This window comes from Sorghum bicolor, chromosome 9 (genome assembly GCF_000003195.3).
Source record: "Sorghum bicolor cultivar BTx623 chromosome 9, Sorghum_bicolor_NCBIv3, whole genome shotgun sequence".
Taxonomy (NCBI): domain Eukaryota; kingdom Viridiplantae; phylum Streptophyta; class Magnoliopsida; order Poales; family Poaceae; genus Sorghum; species Sorghum bicolor.
In genome coordinates this window covers 42,772,344-42,790,310 of record NC_012878.2, presented here as the reverse complement: position 1 = coordinate 42,790,310, position 17,967 = coordinate 42,772,344, and the positions used below count along the sequence as shown (strand labels likewise).

At 38.6% G+C, this 17,967-nt stretch overlaps 3 protein-coding genes across 3 annotated transcripts; all 3 read right to left on the bottom strand.

The window, feature by feature from the left end:
* On the bottom strand, positions 213-2,593 carry LOC8061889 (pentatricopeptide repeat-containing protein At3g62470, mitochondrial). Its single transcript, XM_002439577.2, has one exon. The coding sequence runs from the start codon at positions 2,535-2,537 to the stop codon at positions 564-566; it is 1,974 nt and encodes a 657-aa protein (XP_002439622.1). The 5' UTR covers positions 2,538-2,593; the 3' UTR covers positions 213-563.
* LOC8083757 (protein FAM91A1) lies at positions 4,121-8,937 on the bottom strand. The gene is made up of 8 exons (XM_021447295.1): positions 8,828-8,937; positions 8,094-8,200; positions 7,773-7,895; positions 7,441-7,594; positions 7,113-7,173; positions 6,626-6,990; positions 4,814-6,422; positions 4,121-4,704 (listed from the first exon to the last, which is right to left on the bottom strand). Exons 1-8 carry the CDS (start codon positions 8,883-8,885, stop codon positions 4,464-4,466), a joined length of 2,718 nt encoding a protein of 905 aa, XP_021302970.1. The 5' UTR covers positions 8,886-8,937; the 3' UTR covers positions 4,121-4,463.
* LOC110430172 (protein FAM91A1-like) lies at positions 9,126-10,250 on the bottom strand. Its single transcript, XM_021447296.1, has 2 exons — positions 9,970-10,250; positions 9,126-9,393 (listed from the first exon to the last, which is right to left on the bottom strand). The coding sequence occupies exons 1-2, from the start codon at positions 10,098-10,100 to the stop codon at positions 9,177-9,179; spliced, it is 348 nt and encodes a 115-aa protein (XP_021302971.1). The 5' UTR covers positions 10,101-10,250; the 3' UTR covers positions 9,126-9,176.

Here is a 17,967-nt window from a genome sequence, read left to right as displayed (position 1 = left end):
ATAGCACAGATGAAAAGGAACTTGTACGCAACTGAAATTTTAGAAAGAGGCCATTTTGAATGACCTAATGCAACTCTATATGGAACTGATGCTACAAACACACTTCTGAGAACTTATTTATCCAATTCTCTGTAAAATTTCTAGTGAATACGCATCTCAAACAGCAGAAGAAATTAGTCATTGTTCAGCAATGGCAAATTTGCTTTAGGGTGTATCTGGAAATACATATATTCAGCATAAGCCTTGTGGCCGTTCAATGCTTCATTTTAGCATTAAAGAGAATATAAACATGCTTGCTGGAATCAAGGAGTAGTGGATTTAATTTCCAGCTAGCTCTAAGCTATGAACATACAAATCATCAATATAAAAACACAAGCATCTAAAACTGCCCTAATGAGAAATATGACAGCTACAACATCAATTGACTCAACATTCTCGGTCGGAGCATATTCAAGAAAAACATTGTCAGCCCAACGAATATTAAGCCACGTACTCTTCGATGGCACATTACCATACAATGGCAATGGCAAAAAAAGGTAGCAGCTCTCCTTAGTAATCAAATTTCAAGCACCATGACAGCATGCCACATTCCTGCTGGCAGTGTGGTAATCTCGAAACATTCTATTACCAATCTGATTAGGTACAGTTCTCTTGACCCGACTCTTCATTCTATCTGCCCACTGAAAGAACACATTAGATGCATCGCATTTCCCCGCAAATTTCACTTTCAGAGCCAACTCATACAATATATCTGGTTTCCCAGCCTTAGAAAAATCTGCAGCAAACTTATTATAGTCTATCTGTGGAGCCGTCATCCCTTTATTAATCATCTCCTCAATATATTTATATGCCTCCTCTGGCCTGCCATGTCGTATATGCCCATTAATGAACACTGTGTAAGAGTTAACATCAGGACAAATACCCCTCCGGTGCATCTCCTCCCACACTGCACAACCCATTGCATAGTTCCTATCACCAAGGAAATATGACTTCATCATCATGTTGTAAGTATGAATTGTGGGCTCAAGTCCTTTCTTGATCATCTTCTTGTATATCCTTGCCGCATCGTCTGGCATTTTCCTATTTGTTAGCAGCTTAATCAGTGCGTTGTAAGTCCGAGCATCAGGGGGGCATCCCTTCTGTGTCATCTCCTCCAACACAGCAGTCACTCTGTCCATTCGCTTTGCATTCCCATATCCAACAAGCAAACATGTATAGGTAGCAACATCTGGTTGGCATCTGGCCTCCTGCATCTCCTCAAAGCACTCCATTGCCATGTCCATCTTCCCCCTCTTACAATGGTCGCGGATCAACATTGTGTAAGTCCACACATTTGGTGGAGGCCCCTTTGCCTTCATCAGCTCAAACATCTTCAAGGCCTCAGGTCGCCTCTGCCCACGCAGCAACCCCTCAATCATTGTGTTGTGGACGACAACATCTGGCTTCATTCCCTTCTCCAGCATCTCATTCCAAACCCGCCCAGCCTCAACCAGATTCCTCGCATTGCACCATGCCAGCATCAGTGCAGTATAAGAGCGCAGGTCTGGAGAGTACTGGCCATGCATTTTGTCAAACACCTGCCTGGCCTCCCTGCCCAATCCCTCATTGGCTAAAGCAACGAGCAAGCAATTGAATGACTCCACCCCATCATCAAAACCGTTCTTTTTCATTAACTCGAACACGCCGACCGCATTCTTGATTTCACCAGCCGCAGCGAAGGACTTAATGGCAACCTTGAAGGCGTCCATGGACAGGGCCCCCACCTTCCCCATCTCTTGGATTATCGCAACCATCATCTCGAACTGCCTCGTCTTGCCTAAGATGTGTAACATCTTGCAGTAGGTAATGGTGGTGTGGGTGAAGCCGCCGGACGCGGTGGCCCACCTGAAGAAGCGGTAGGACGGCCTGTGTGCATGCTTGAAGCGGTGGAGCACAGCGAGCACGACAGCCTCGCAGAGCGGTGGCGAGAGCGCGGATAGCGCCGCCTCCAGGTTCGCGTCGGCGCCGGCGGCGACGACGTCCGCGATGGCCGCGCAGACGCGGCCCACGACCTCGGGGTTGCTCGTCGCCGCCTCCTCCTGCTCCGACGCGCCCCCGTCTTCACCGGAGGCAGCCGAGGTGGAGAGGAACCTTCCGGCCGCGAAGCCCCAGAGCACGTCATAAGATCCACATGCCGGTGTCGCGTGGAGAGGGGAACCCGTAAGGGATCGGGATCTCGGCGGCGGCAGAGGGAGCGCGCCTCTGGGAAGCAGGACCGCGCCAGCGATGCGGGCGGAGCCGGAGGTCAGATGTGGTGGGGGCAGCGGTGCGGGGAGACGAGGTGTGCAAGAGGGGTGTGGCAGTAGAGGCGAAAGTGGACAGTGAGTGCGATGGAGATGATGATGAGGGCGAGGATGAAGAACGCCAGGCACGGGCATAGCATCACCGTCGCCGCGGAGGGCTCCCGCGGTGGCGAGTAGAGCGGCGGCGACTTGCTGGTCTCCATGGAGGGCTGCGGCGGCGCTGGCGGCGGTGATAGATGTGGGCTTAACGGCCATGGAGGATGGTAGAGGGTCGGCTGCGCCGGCCGATTTTAGATGCTGTCGTTTCTCTAAACTAAACTCTGTTTAGAACCTAGAAATTTCATATGAATCCCATTAACAGAAATTTGTTTAATTTTACATAATCTTTTAAACAGATTAAACCACCAAATCATGGTGACGAATCTTTTAAGCCTAGACTAGATAGTCTATGATTGATTATATTGCTATGTTGATGGTCTATTTGGCCCATTTACATCTCTTCACCTTCTTATCGATGGGAAAGGTGGTTGCTTGCACTAGATTTAGCTTACACTAGGTCTTAGGCAACACAACCTAAGTTAGGAAAAATATATGTGATGTGTTAGGGTTGAATTGTTAATTTTTGTAAGCATATATGACCTGATGATATTTTGTTATTTGCATTATGTTGTATGATCAGTTGTGGGAGACAAAATATCCTATTAATATGTATCTCATTAGAGCATCTCCAACAAAATAATTGTCTCATCTCAATACAAAAAATATGCAATATAAGCCTATGGTTGCTCTAATAGATTACTCACCTTATCCACAATATCAAAATTTTAAGTACTTCTTCTATCCTGAAATACAAGATATGCAAGTAATTTTATGATATTTTATGTAGCAAGACAAATGCTGCTAGTAACCTTTGGTAACCTTTTTCAGTTACTATATTTGGGTTGGTAATAGATATTAATGATAGGTATACATGTGAATATTGTTTTGGGAGTGTTTGCTCACCTAGTTTTTTGTTATAAATTTTGAACTCTCATATTTTCAGGGCAAAGTGAGTAGTTACTCAAAATCCACCCATCTCTCTCAACGTAGAAGATCCACCTCCTTTCCTCTATCCACTTTAGGTCTTGTTTGGAGGTAGTAGGATTGACATCAATGCAATGTATTGAGTTGAATTGGACTGGAACTTGAAATAAATCCAATCCAATGCGTCCCAACAAATGTGGATTGAAATGAATTCGACAACATCCAAAAAAAGCCTTAAAGATATTGGTTATGCTAGGAGAGAAGAAGAATTAGCTAAACTACTAATTATAGAAGATCACCTATATAAGATTTTGAGGAGACGTGGGATATAAGGGCAATCCCAATTCTAGAAACTACATGTAGCTTCTATACCTATTAATTTTTATAGACACTATATATAGAAACTATGGTCTTAATTAATGGATAGTTTCTACAGAATAAATTTTTATCCAATCACATTCATTCTCTCTCAATTCTCAACCAATTTATATCACTTCAACCAATTTATATCACTTCTATGATTTTTGCTCTCTCTTCAATAACTACCTTGCCACATCAGTAAAATGTTTAGGTGGCACTACAGCAAAATGTTTAGGTGGCACTACAATAAATATCTATAGAAACTATGATGGTTGGGAGTGGCCTAAGTAACCAAGGCTTGTCTATTTTGAAGGATATCAACCAACTATCTTTTTTGCGCAAGAAGGTAAAGAGATGGACTACTAAAGGTCAGTTACAATTAACCAAACATAACCTACTGTAGATTAAGCTACCATCGACGACGATGGCACTAGGCGCTTGCAGTGAAGATTTCCTTTTTCTTAATCATCACTGGAGCATTTCACATGAATAATTTAATAGACGAATTACATAGATCGCATTTGCCAAACTAAAAACGGCTACAAAGATCAAATAAGCAACTACGAGTTCTAGTCACATTCACATCTCATAGTGTAATAGAAGGTATCCGTATAAGAACCACGAGAACCTAACACTAGTGCAAAAGTGGTGGTCGTTGCAGCAAGCTTTTTAAAAAGTGCCTGCTTTGAGAAGCCCCCCTTCAAGAAGCAATTCTGCATATATATTAGCAAAAAAGATTGCAAAGGCATACACTACTGAACTCCATCACCTACAGAAAATGTATTAGCAGTGGACTCGTTATTTCATTGCCAATGATGTTGCGGATGCCTCGGCTATCAATGAGAGAGGTTGACGAGCTTGTAGACAGGCAACAATGTCAAATGGGTGCAGCTCAGCTCCATCAAATATTAGATTGACTCCTGGTAAGGCCACATCCTTGGTGTTGGCATCCTCATGATCCGGTTTCACTGGTGTGGTTGGTTGTTCTTCAGAAACCGATCTTGTCGCAGCCTCATACACGGGAGTGAGTGCATATGATCTATCAAGATCCAAAAGCATGACAACCAGTCAACAAATTAGGATTACAAGAATGTTACTCGAACTATATATATAGCCAAGCCAAGCTCAGTCCTAAGAAAAATATATACCTGAGGATGCTCCCATCAAAGCTCAGAACTTCAGTGAAGCATCTCTGTCGTCTTGCTGGTTTTGCTCTGTCGTGTTCAGCATGGGGACTGGAATGAGTGGGCGTAGACGGATCATGGAATGGACTCCATCTGCCACTGACAATTTGCACTAGTTTGCGTGGGGAGTTGTTCTTTGAGCCTCCCCGCTGATTAAATAGCCTTGCTGTTGGACCAGTTGCTTGATACTCGGCACACAGTTCTCTTAGCCTCTTCCTCATATTCTGCATTGTCTCGTAATGTTCAGTGATATCATCCTTTTGAAGCATTTGCGACTCAACAACCCTTTCGCAGATCTTTTCACATAACTGTGGACTGAACAGAGGGATGCCAAATTCTATGGTCAATGGCACCCATTCAAAACTTTCATCCTCTGGAATTTCGTGGGATTCATTTACCTTGTGAAGCCTTAGTAATCGGAGGTATCCAACTGTGCTCAACTCAACTTTACTGGACAAGTCTTCTAATAACAAAATCAAATTTGAGACTTGTATCTCCGGCAAGTCAGTGCCTACTATTGTGGATGAGATTGACCCATCGGCATTTTTCAATGGCAACGGGACATCCTTGGTGATAATGTTTCCTGTTTCATCAAGATCATCTATGCTTAATGGCTGCACTATCACAGCAGAATGTTTTGTCATTGAGTTCAAGTAATGCAAAAGAAAGCTTCCTTTCACTAAGTTCCCATCAAAATTGCCCCCTAGTCCACCCACCACAGATTGATCCCAAGACCATATCAGTGCCTTCTCACAGCTGGCTAATGGTTCAGGCAGCAACCTCAATCGCTGCCCCTTCATAAAAACGACAGTTATTGGGCCACAAGTCCCTGATGCATACAATGCCAGTTTCATCCAAGGTGTCATTGAAGAGTAAGAAGGTGGACCAAAATGTACTAGACCAGATGGGCAGGGTAGAACCGACGAAGATGGAAGAGGGATCATAGACACTACAATGTCGTAGTCCCTAGCGAGTACTCTTTCTAGTGTTGATGGGCCCAGAGAAGCTAAGCTCTCACAGCGAAGAATGTTGACTCGGTAACTTCTTTTACGCTTCGACAATGGACCGTTACCAGTTGATTCGCCCAGCTTTGTGGTCTGAATGTTGTCAAAATCGTGTTTGAGTATGCTTTCCTTGCCTTCAGATACAATAGATGAAGACGGTGATGCATTCATATCTGTGGCATCAGAATCACCCATTTTGTTATCCTGTGGTGATAACTCATCCTGATGACCACCACCAGAAGATTCCGAAATTTGAATTGAGTTCACAATAGCATTATCAACGGCATCATTTTCTTTGTTTTCCTTAGTAGAAGTGGTATCTAAATCGTCCTGCATAGAGCTCTCCTGATTATTTGCTTCACTAGTCAGGTCACTTGTTTCATTAGAAGTTCCGCCAGACAACAAACACTCAAGGAAGCATCGAAGGCTAAAAGCATGATTTGCAAATTCCTGCAGCACACCTTCAAACCGTTTTCCCTCTAAACTGGCTAGATCATTGCATAAATCAGCAATACAAGAATCACCAAGTTTTCCTGCCTCATATAGTGTTACAGCATGCGACTTTAAACCTGCAACAGGTTAGTGAGGAAGGGTTTGTCCATTATGCCACTTTATAGAAAAGTTTCGTGGAGCTGTGTAAGCATCATTTAAAAATAGACAACTATACTGTGAATTAGAAAATTTACGCACATCTCATTGGATATCAGTGATATCGCATAGATTCTGCTTAAAAACGTAAAATATCTACTAGGCAATTGCAAGGGAATCTAACCTGGAGACAGTGAACCCATCATTAAGTATGAAGTTACATTAGCATCCACAATGAAGCCCACATAAGCCATCCCAGAGTGTTTCTTATGTCCATCAGAATCATTACTAAGCAACTCATGATTAGACTTTTCTGAGGCGATACTCGTACGTGAACTTTCAACTTCATCACTAAGAATATTATTGGACAATGCAGGAGTGCTTGAATCCCTGAGAACAGAGTCGGTATCCAAAAGCTTTACAGCCCATCCTAGTCGACAAGCAAATGATGCAGCTGCCTGGAGCTGATAAAGGTCAGCCTGTAAAGTTGTAGCCAATTCAGCAACCGTAGAATTTTCACTTGATACAACGAATACAGCATATAGTAGCCTGCAGTATAAAAAATCGTACACTGATTTTAACAGCTACAGAGAAATCTAGCAATTGACTGCAGCTAAATAGGGAATGTAGTTCATTACAGTTTCAGAAGACTACTGAAGGAAACTACTCACTCTTCAATTGGATCTTCATAGGACTGATCCTTGTTTGAAACAAAACCTTCAAGCCTGGAAACTGAAGAGATGGTATGAATTCAAAACTGAAGCATCCCAAATAGATGGTTGACTAGAAGAAATCAGAGACCTAATGTGTTTATGGTCGAAATATTCCTTTTTAGAGACAGCAGGATAGATTTAAGCTTCTTCCTGACATTTTTTTCAGCAAAAAAAAGGCAACTATGCGGATGAATCTGGGCCCACGAGGCAATGATTTTAAAATGGGCCCCCAAGTTATGGAATCCTATAGAATTAAACAATGACAAAGCTTGTCCAAGCTGCATACCTCTAAAACGATCATCAGGATAAACTGGGACATCGAAGTATACCATCCCTCTCTTGTAAAGGCCCCGTACAACCTCTGGGTCAAATAGAACATATGAATTGACTTCCTCCTTACATATTTTGTCTATTGCCGATGTCTCATCTTCTGAAAGCTTCTACAGTACAATAGCGCATCAGTTCCCACTAGTGCAAGGTATTAATGTATTATTATCTTCCATTGAGAACAAACAATGCATACTTTACATGATAGAAATGACAGCATTGTATTTTTTTCCTGTAAAATTGCAATGTCCTTACTCAACAAAAATAAAAATCAACATAGATGGATCTAACCTTAAATTCTTCCAATGTGAAGTTGACAAATCGAACGCCCCACCATGGTTCTATTGCTAAATCTGCAGGTTCTGCTGGCAATAACTCTTTTGCAATTGATTTGTTCAGTTTCCACATTATCTTCTGAAATATTAAAAATTGTAAAGGTTATTTTTGTAACAGGAGAAAACATGAAAACGGTTGTTTTCATTATGCTCTCTTTACTTCCATTCAGGAAACAATAACCTAAGTGTGTCCTTTCCTTCATCACAGCAATATTACACATGCATTCCAATGGCAACAACAATGTTAATGAAAGGCCATGGTACAGTTGATAAATACCTTTGATCTGCACTTATTCATGATATCAATAAATTCGTTTCTTCCTACACCAGTAATCCTAAGAGCATCTGCAGCACTGAAGTTTGGAATACTGTCGTATGGTTGCTCTGCCAATATTATAAACAAGTCAGAACAAAAAAAAATATTGTTTGCAAATTTTAGACCATTTCAATTATTCTGAGCCAAACTTATCTAACTTTGGTCAAATTTATATACACCAACATCTACAACATGAAACTAGTTTCCTTAAATTCTCCATGAAATATGTCTTCATAGTGCATTTATTTGAACTTGCACATGTCAATATATATATTTTTTTAAAAAACTTAGTCCAGGTTAAGAAATTTTGTTTACAACAAAGCTAAAGTGAGATAAAATTTGGAACCGAGTATTAATATGAAGGATCAAAGAACAGGTGCACAATAATCTCCATCATATAAATGTTTTAAAAGTCAAAAGTACATATTATCAAGCCTAATCAGAATTTTCTAATCTCCAGGATGAGCAGAAATCAATTACAATAGGACATATACAAGAAATAAAACTTATTAGCAGGTGCAAAGATTATGTAGGTTCTTGAAGAAACAGTATTTGCAAGTTATATCATTCCTTTGTTCCTTTTTCATGGTGGAACATATTGAAATAGCTTATTAATTAACGTTTTAGGCATGATGACAGGTGAACTAATCAAGTGGAATGCGATGGCAAAAATGTTTTATATAACAATTGGTTACCGTTCTTCATAGCTTCAAAAAGGACATCACAGTAATATCTGAAGGGTGATATCCTCATTACTCGGCATATAAAGTCTGCAAGATGGTACGGATACAACTGCAAAAATTTTGTTCCAAGGCAGTTATGATATATATGTTTTGCAGAAGTATCCAAGCCTAAGAATATTAATAAAAGAATCGTGTTATATGAGCAACCTTCAGTCATAGTATTTAGCATTCTGAAGAAATAAGTACGGAAACAAGTAGAATAAAATTGTTTTTCGTTTATGATCCTTTCTGAGGAAGCCTGGCTAGGAACTCTGCTATTTCAGTATAAATTTGTCAGTTACTGGTAGAACTAGCTTCTAAACTAGATGTCAGCAAAACAGGATACATCCTTTTCTTTTCTCTGCAAGTTATCATAAAATTGTTGAGTAATTAAGGAGGAAGAAAAATATGGACAACATACTGCAAGATTTTTGCGGAGATAGCGCATCAGATCCTCATAATATTCTCCTTCTTTGCATATTTTTCGGGCAAAACAGGAGCTCCACGGCAACCTTTTACGTATACAATAATCCACAATCCTGTGGCAATGTTTTTATAAACCAGGATATAAAACATGTGACAACCAAATGAGACGCTGTAAAATCAAAAGGTTGCTCATTATACAATAGGGATGATGGCTTTTGAGTTTTGTATTTGAACTATGTTTTCCAACAAATTTGGTATTCATGAGATTGTATGGTCTAGATATTAATTATGTTTATTTATATATTTTCACCATGTCTGTTGTATTTTTGCTCTTTTTATTTATGTAAAACCATTACATTTCTAAGCACGCATTTGATACTTCTAATTTTCATCGTATTAATAACAGATGTAAACGGCAACTAGCAGTAATGAAGTATTTTCTGTTGGCATTAGACAAACACAACCCTTGCCACCCTCATGGCCTTAGCTAAAAACATATAAACCTAAAATTACCAAGAAAAGAATTCCATGTAAATAGGCCTAAAATGGACACCAAGTCATGGAATGAAAGCCCAAATTCGATGAATTGTTATACTGGGGTTAGCTTTTTTTTTCCCCTCTAGCATGCAGGATCATCCAGGACGGATAAATTGATTCTCGGGGTTTGATGATCTGACGCAGGCACGTACCTGCGGTGCCATTCCTCCTTGGAGACGAGCGCTGCCTGGATGCGCTTGGGGAGGGCTTCCCACGGCGACTCCTCCCTGATGGCCTTCACCATCATCTGCTCCTCCACCGTCGCCGCCATCTGCTGCTGCATTCTCCTCCTCCCCTCTCGACCTACCTGCTTCCCGGCCTGAATGTTTTTTTTCCTCGATCGTGCAATGCGACCGGCGCGGCCGTCTCGGAGCCCGCCCAATTCTGATGAGAGAGAGAGAGAGAGAGGGGGGCGGGCGCACTCGGTGGAGAGCTGCTGCGAGACCCGCGAGTTCCTCCAGGACGGAAGGAAGGTTTTTATTTGGGACCTCAGGACATGCACACGCGTGCATATTGGTTTTTTTGGCAATTTGGCATGCATGCTTGCGAAGTTATCTATGGTATAGGAATACACCTTAATGCTCCATCTCTGTCCTAATAAAATACGGTACAAATATTCATTTTTAGGATTAAGGTAACGAGCTAGGACTATATAATTACTAATAGGCTGAAAGTTAGCTCAAACCAGCTCAAACCAGTCTCAACGTATAGTTTTATGATACAGTTACCCAGACTATAAACTAGTTAACCGAGCCACATAAGTTTTGTGGGATGAAACTCCTCTCCACTACTACAGAACAGGCCTTTGATCACTTGCCCAAAATGAACAATAATCTCGGCCAAAACAGAGTCCGGAACAAAAAAAAATATTTAGTCCCGGTTGGTCCCCTGCCCAACGGCTATTATGTCAGACATCGGCAGAGGGGACTTTTTAGTCCCGGTTGGTCTCACCAACCGGGACAAAAGCCTAGCCTTTAGTCCCGGTTGGTACCACCAACCGGGATCAAAAGCTTTTGTCCCGGTCCGTCCCACCGGCCGAGACTAGTGTTGGAATTTAGTCCCGATTTTTTAAAGAAACCGGGATTAAATGTCCCTCCCCATATTTGAACTCTTCTTCCCGTGGCCGAGCCCATCGATCTTCACTCTTTTGCTGTGTTCTTCATTTGGAGTTGCTTGTTCTAGCTTGCTCTCATCTCCGGCTATTGATTCATTTCATCGTTTCTACACCGTCATCGACTTGTTAAGAGGTCACTAGCTTCATCTTCTCAACATTTAGAAGCGGCGTATGTCATTTCGTAGTGTTATGTATATTATTTTTTATTTTATGGTTTTTTTAAGAGGTTATTAGCTTCATCGCCATTTCAAAAGCGACGCGTTTTTTTTAGAGAAATAGTGGTAATATGTTTTTTATTTTAAATAGTTTAGAAAAAAATAAAAACATATAATACTTTAATTTGCAATTTTTGACCGATTTAGTTAGTTAATTATAACTAGTATACATACCACATTTCATGATTATTTAAAAAAATAGAGAATTTTTGTGCTTTTTTAATTTAGCTTGTTTAGAAAAAATAGAAATATAGAATTTTAGGTTTTTTGTTACTTTAATTTCTCTATTAAAAATAAAAACATATAATACTTTAATTTGCAATTTTTGACCGATTTAGTTATTTAATTATAACTAGTATACATACCACATTTCATGATTATTTAGGAAAATAGAGAATTTTTGTGCTTTTTTAATTTAGCTTGTTTAGAAAAATTAGAAATAGAGAATTTTAGGTTTTTTGTTACTTTAATTTCTCTATTAAAAATTAGAAACTTATAATACTTTAATTTGCACTTTATGACATGGTTAATTAGTTAATTATAACTAGTATGCATGCCACATTTCATGATTAGTTAGAAAATAGAGAACTTTTATGTCTTTTTAATTTTGTTGGTTTAGAAAAACCAGAAATAGAGAATTTTAGGTTATTTGTTACTTTAATTTCTTTATAAAAAATTAGAAACCGGGCAATGACATTGATGTCTATCTAAGGCCATTAATTGAAGAACTCCTTCTTTTATGGAGTGAAACAGGTGTTCGTGTGTGGGATGAGTACAAACAGGAACACTTCGACCTACGAGCACTGTTGTTTGTGACAATCAATGATTGGCCTGCTCTAAGTAATCTTTCAGGGCAGACAAACAAGGGATATAATGCATGCACACATTGTTTTGATGACCTTGATAGTATATATTTGAAAAAATGCAGAAAGGTCGTGTACCTTGGGTATCGTCGATTTCTTTCTATGAATCAAAGAAAGGAAAGCATTTTAAAGGTAAGACAGACCACCGATGCAAGCCTCGCAATAGAACTGGAGAAGATGTATTTGAGATGGTTAAGGATGTGAAAGTAGTTTTTGGTAAGGGACAAGGCAGCCAACCAGTTCCAAAAGATGCAGCGGGTCATGCACCCATGTGGAAGAAGAAGTCAATATTTTGGGAGCTACCCTATTGGCAAGTCCTAGAGGTCCGGAATGCGATCGACGTCATGCACCTAACAAAGAATCTTTGTGTGAACCTTCTAGGATTCATGGGTGTATATGGTAAGCCTAAGGATTCACCACGACAAGACTTGCAACGCATGGAAGAACGAGACAACCTGCATCCAGAGAAGACAGATGATGGACGCCAATATTTAAGACCTGCTAGCTACACTCTTAGCAATGAAGAGAAAGAAATCATGTTTGAATGCTTAAGCAGCATCAAGGTCCCATCTGGATTCTCCTCTAATATAAAAGGTATAATTAATGTGCCTGAGAAGAAATTTCTGAACTTAAAGTCGCATGACTGCCATGTGCTTATGACGCAATTGCTTCCAGTTGCATTAAGAGAAATTCTACCTCCACATGTACGTCTGGCCACCGTAAAGCTATGTGCATTCCTCAATGCAATTTCTCAGAAGGCAATCAATCCACTAGAACTAGCTGCTCTACAGAATGATGTGGTTCAATGTCTTGTCAGCTTTGAGTTAGTGTTCCCACCATCCTTCTTTGATATCAAGACACACCTCCTAGTTCATCTGGTCAAGGAGATCAATATTCTGGGTCCTGTGTTCCTACATAATATGTTTCCCTTTGAGAGGTTTATGGGAGTTATGAAGAAATATGTTCACCAACGTGCTCGGCCAGAAGGAAGCATCGCCGAGGGCTATGGGACAGAGGAGGTCATTGAGTTCTGTGTTGAATTCATTCCTGAACTTGACCCAATTGGTGTTCCTGAATCGCGCCACGAGGGGAGACTGAGTGGAAAGAGAACACTAGGAAAGAAAACATACATCGGTATGGGGGACGATTCTTTCAATAAAGCACACTACACAGTTCTTCAAAACTCATCCGTGGTGGAGCCGTATGTCACGAAACACAAGAACTTCCTATGATCGCAATTCCCAGAGAAGAATGAAGGTTGGCTTATGCGTCAGCACATAGACACTTTCAGTGATTGGTTACGAAAAGAATGTCAGGGTAATGACCAGATTGATGAGCAACTGTATTTGTTGGCTAGGCAACCATCATGGCACATCCTCACGTACAAAGGGTACGAGATAAATGGAAATACATTTTACACCCTAGGCCAAGATAAAAGAAGCACGAACCAAAATAGTGGAGTTCGCGTAGACGCCATAGACCCGAATGGAAACAGACAAACATATTATGGTCGTATAGAGGAGATTTGGGAACTAGACTACGCACCTAATTTTAAAATCCCTTTGTTCCGGTGCCAATGGGTGAAGGTTACCGGAGGCGGGGTGACAGTTGACAAAGACTATGGAATGACAACAGTGGACCTCAACAATGTTGGTTACAAAGATGAACCATTCGTCCTTGCTGCTGATGTGAATCAGGTGTTCTATGTGAAAGACATGTCTACAAAACAGAAGAGAGGGAAAAATGACAACAAATCAACAAACGAGCCAAAACGCCATATAGTTCTCTCAGGGAAAAGAAACATTGTGGGAATTGAGGACAAGTCAGATATTTCAGAAGATTATGAAAGGGATGACCGAATCACGCCTTTCAATGTAACCAAAGATCCGAGCATACTGATAAATGCTGAGGACACTCCATGGTTACGTCAAGATCATGACCAAGGAACGTACGTCAAAAAGAAGATCACTATTGTGCCCGCCTAATAAATAGATTGCAATATAGTATGTGTATGTGACAATTGTAACTTAAGATGTTTATATTAGTTTTTCTTATTTTATATCATTTGAAATAATGAAATGACATTTAAGTTTGCTATTATAATAGATGTGTCAATTATTTGTCAAATGAAAAAATAGTCAAACTTGGTCAAATGACAAACTAAATTACTTAAAATGAAAAAAATTTGAATACCAATTTGTTAGATATCATCAAGATCTAAACTTTTTATATAGACAACTTTTCTATTTGAGAAAGTTTAAGTTCACAATACCCACCAATTCTTGAATCTCACACAAACTATATGAAACTACATGTGTCAATTGTGGATTTTGAACTACACCTTCGCAACACTTTGTCAAATGCAAAAATGGTCTATATATTAAATGTAGATTTTGATGAGTGGAACAATATTGGTATTCATGACTTTTCCGTTCGAGACCATCTAGGGTTCCGAAAACCCATGCGTGGCTATGAATTCTATCAAAATTCAAAATTGAGTGGTTCAAACTTTTCCAAAAGAAAAGTTGACCATTAGACAAAATGTAGAACTTGATAAGTGCAACAAACTTTGTATTCATTACTTTTCCATTTGGGACCATATAGGGTTCGGTCAAAGTGTGTGTTTCTAAAAACCAATGCTTTGACTTTGGTCAAACTTGGTCAAATGACCCATTTGATGACTTGAAATGAAAAAAATTTGAATACAAAGTTGTTAGAGATCATCAAGATCTACATTTGATATATTGTCTATTTTTCTATTTGGATAAATTTGAGCCAATCCTAAGCACATTTGTTCAAAATCCAAGACGGGTATTGGTCAAACTTGGTCAAATGACAAACTAAATTACTTAAAATGAAAAAAATTTTGAATACCAATTTGTTAGATATCATCAAGATCTAAACTTTTTATATAGACAACTTTTCTATTTGAGAAAGTTTAAGTTCACAATACCCACCAATTCTTGAATCTCACACAAACTATATGAAACTACATGTGTCAATTGTGGATTTTGAACTACACCTTCGCAACACTTTGTCAAATGCAAAAATGGTCTATATATTAAATGTAGATTTTGATGAGTGGAACAATATTGGTATTCATGACTTTTCGTTCGAGACCATCTAGGGTTCCGAAAACCCATGCGTGGCTATGAATTCTATCAAAATTCAAAATTGAGTGGTTCAAACTTTTCCAAAAGAAAAGTTGACCATTAGACAAAATGTAGAACTTGATGAGTGCAACAAACTTTGTATTCATTACTTTTCCATTTGGGACCATATAGGGTTCGGTCAAAGTGTGTGTTTCTAAAAACCAATGCTTTGACTTTGGTCAAACTTGGTCAAATGACCCATTTGATGACTTGAAATGAAAAAAATTTGAATACAAAGTTGTTAGAGATAATCTGATGTAATGGTCAATATTGTTGTAAGCATAAATAAATAAGAAATAGAGAAAAAATTTTAAAAAATAATTCGATGTAATGGTGAATATCACGTATATCATGATTTTGGAGATAAATGATGATAAATAAACAAAATTTACGTTTACATATTGCACAAACAAATTTTTTTATCAAAAACATCTGCTTTAAGATATTAAAATTAAATAATACATTTTTGCATTAACAAAATACTAATTATTTTTCATATTTAAGTTTGTTAATATAAGTGATGAAAAGATTTTATGTTTCCAAATTTATTATGTAACCAATTAGACAAAATGAAATGAAACTATTATTTTTTAACAAATTAATACCTATTATTCTATTTACTATGTAGTTAACAACATTAATCTAATTATTGTATGTATAAATAAATAAGAAACTGAAAAATACATTTAGTCCCGGTTCCTGGCTAGAACCGGGACTAAAGGTCCCCCTGGGTATTTAACCGAGCAGTCGTCTTCCTCCTGGATCTCGTTGCCCTAATTCTTCATCCGCCGCGCGCCGCTCCTCCCCGCCGTCGCCTCGCCCTCGTCCCCGGCCGAGCGCCGTCGTCTGGAGCCCAGGAGCGTCGCCACCGCCACTGCAGCCGAGGAGCGCCCCCACCGCCACCGCCACCGAGCCGAGGAGCGCCCCCACCACCACTTCTTCTCCAGCGCCGACGCTTCTTTCTCCGGCGACTGTACCGGCGCCGTCGCTTCTTCCTCCTCGCCCTCATCGCCCCCGCGGCCACCTCCTCGCCCTCGTCAGAGCGCCCCCACGGCCGCCTCCTCGCCCTCGTCAGAGCGCCCCCGGCCGTCGCTCTCCTCCCCGGCCAGAGAACTCGCGCCGCCGTCGTCGAGGGTGAGCACGTACACAGAGAAAAAAATAATTATTGATGATGTGTTGTATGAATTGTTGATTTGTTGTATGAATGAGATGTGATATGTTGTATGAATGAGATGATTTTAGGCCTTGTTTAGTTCCAAAATTTTTGGCAAAATGAGCACTGTAGCAATTTCGTTTGTATTTGACAAATATTGTTCAATCATGGACTAACTAGGCTCAAAAGATTCGTCTCGTCAATTCCGACTAAACTGTGCAATTAGTTTTTATTTTTATCTATATTTAATACTCAATGCATACGTCTAAAGATTCGATGTGACGGGGAATCTGAAAAATTTTGCAAAATTTGTGGGGAACTAAACAAGGCCTTAGTGAATTTTATTTGAATGAAAATAATCTGTTCCCAAACGCATGACAAAAATCATTTTAGTGAATTTTATTTGAATCAAAACTATAATTTAAACTATGAATCTGTTGTGGCCCAAATGCATGATAAAAATCATTTTAGTGAATTTTATTTGAATCAAAACTATGAATCGGTTCCCAAACGCAGGCCCACGAGAAATACGTACCTCTCGCCAAAACGTACTCCTACATCTACACTTGTTGTAAGCCGATCGATGAAACACATGCGCTCACGAAACGTACACTTTTTAAAAATCAAACAATTCAAAATTTTTATGACATTTCTATAAAAGATATAAATATTATTAGATTAATTATTTATATATTTTTATACTATAAATTTACTTGAGACAATTAAAAACCTTGTTGTGTATAGTTGAACTTGAATATCCAGTGTTGTAATTAGTTAGTAGGGATAGATATTGAGATGAGATATATAATTTCTATTTTATAATTTATCTTTTGTATTATATAATTTATATGATATAATTTATCCTATGTTGTAATTAGTTAGTAGGGATAGATATTCAGATGAGATGTATAATTTCTATTTTATAATTTATCTTTTGTATTATATAATTTATATGATATAATTTATCCTATGTTGTAATTAGTTAGTAGGGATAGATATTGAGATGAGATGTATAATTTCTATTTTATAATTTATCTTTTGTATTATATAATTTATATGATATAATTTATCATGTGTTGTAATTAGTTTGTGGGGATAGATATTGAGATGAGATGTATAATTTCTATTTTATAATTTATCTTTTGTATTATATAATTTATATGATATAATTTATCCTATGTTGTAATTAGTTTGTGGGGATAGATATTGAGATGAGATGTATAATTTCTATTTTATAATTTATCTTTTGTATTATATAATTTATATGATATAATTTATCCTATGTTGTAATTAGTTTGTGGGGATAGATATTGAGATGAGATGTATAATTTCTATTTTATAATTTATCTTTTGTATTATATAATTTATATGATATAATTTATCATGTGTTGTAATTAGTTTGTGGGGATAGATATTGAGATGAGATGTATAATTTCTATTTTATAATTTATCTTTTGTATTATATAATTTATATGATATAATTTATCCTATGTTGTAATTAGTTTGTGGGGATAGATATTGAGATGAGATGTATAATTTCTATTTTATAATTTATCTTTTGTATTATATAATTTATATGATATAATTTATCCTATGTTGTAATTAGTTTGTGGAGATAGATATTGAGATGAGATGTATAATTTCTATTTTATA

Bases quoted from the DNA above. Each gene is read 5' to 3' on its own strand.
- LOC8061889 (XM_002439577.2), bottom strand. From the start codon at position 2,537: ATGGCCGTTAAGCCCACATCTATCACCGCCGCCAGCGCCGCCGCAGCC.
- LOC8083757 (XM_021447295.1), bottom strand. From the start codon at position 8,885: ATGAGGATATCACCCTTCAGATATTACTGTGATGTCCTTTTTGAAGCT. The intron at 7,896-8,093 runs GTATTTATCAAC...TTAATATTTCAG, and splicing joins TGAATAAGTGCAGATCAAAG to AAGATAATGTGGAAACTGAA. The intron at 7,595-7,772 runs GTTAGATCCATC...ATTGTACTGTAG, and splicing joins TCACATTGGAAGAATTTAAG to AAGCTTTCAGAAGATGAGAC.
- LOC110430172 (XM_021447296.1), bottom strand. From the start codon at position 10,100: ATGCAGCAGCAGATGGCGGCGACGGTGGAGGAGCAGATGATGGTGAAG. The intron at 9,394-9,969 runs GTACGTGCCTGC...ACATTGCCACAG, and splicing joins AAGGAGGAATGGCACCGCAG to GATTGTGGATTATTGTATAC.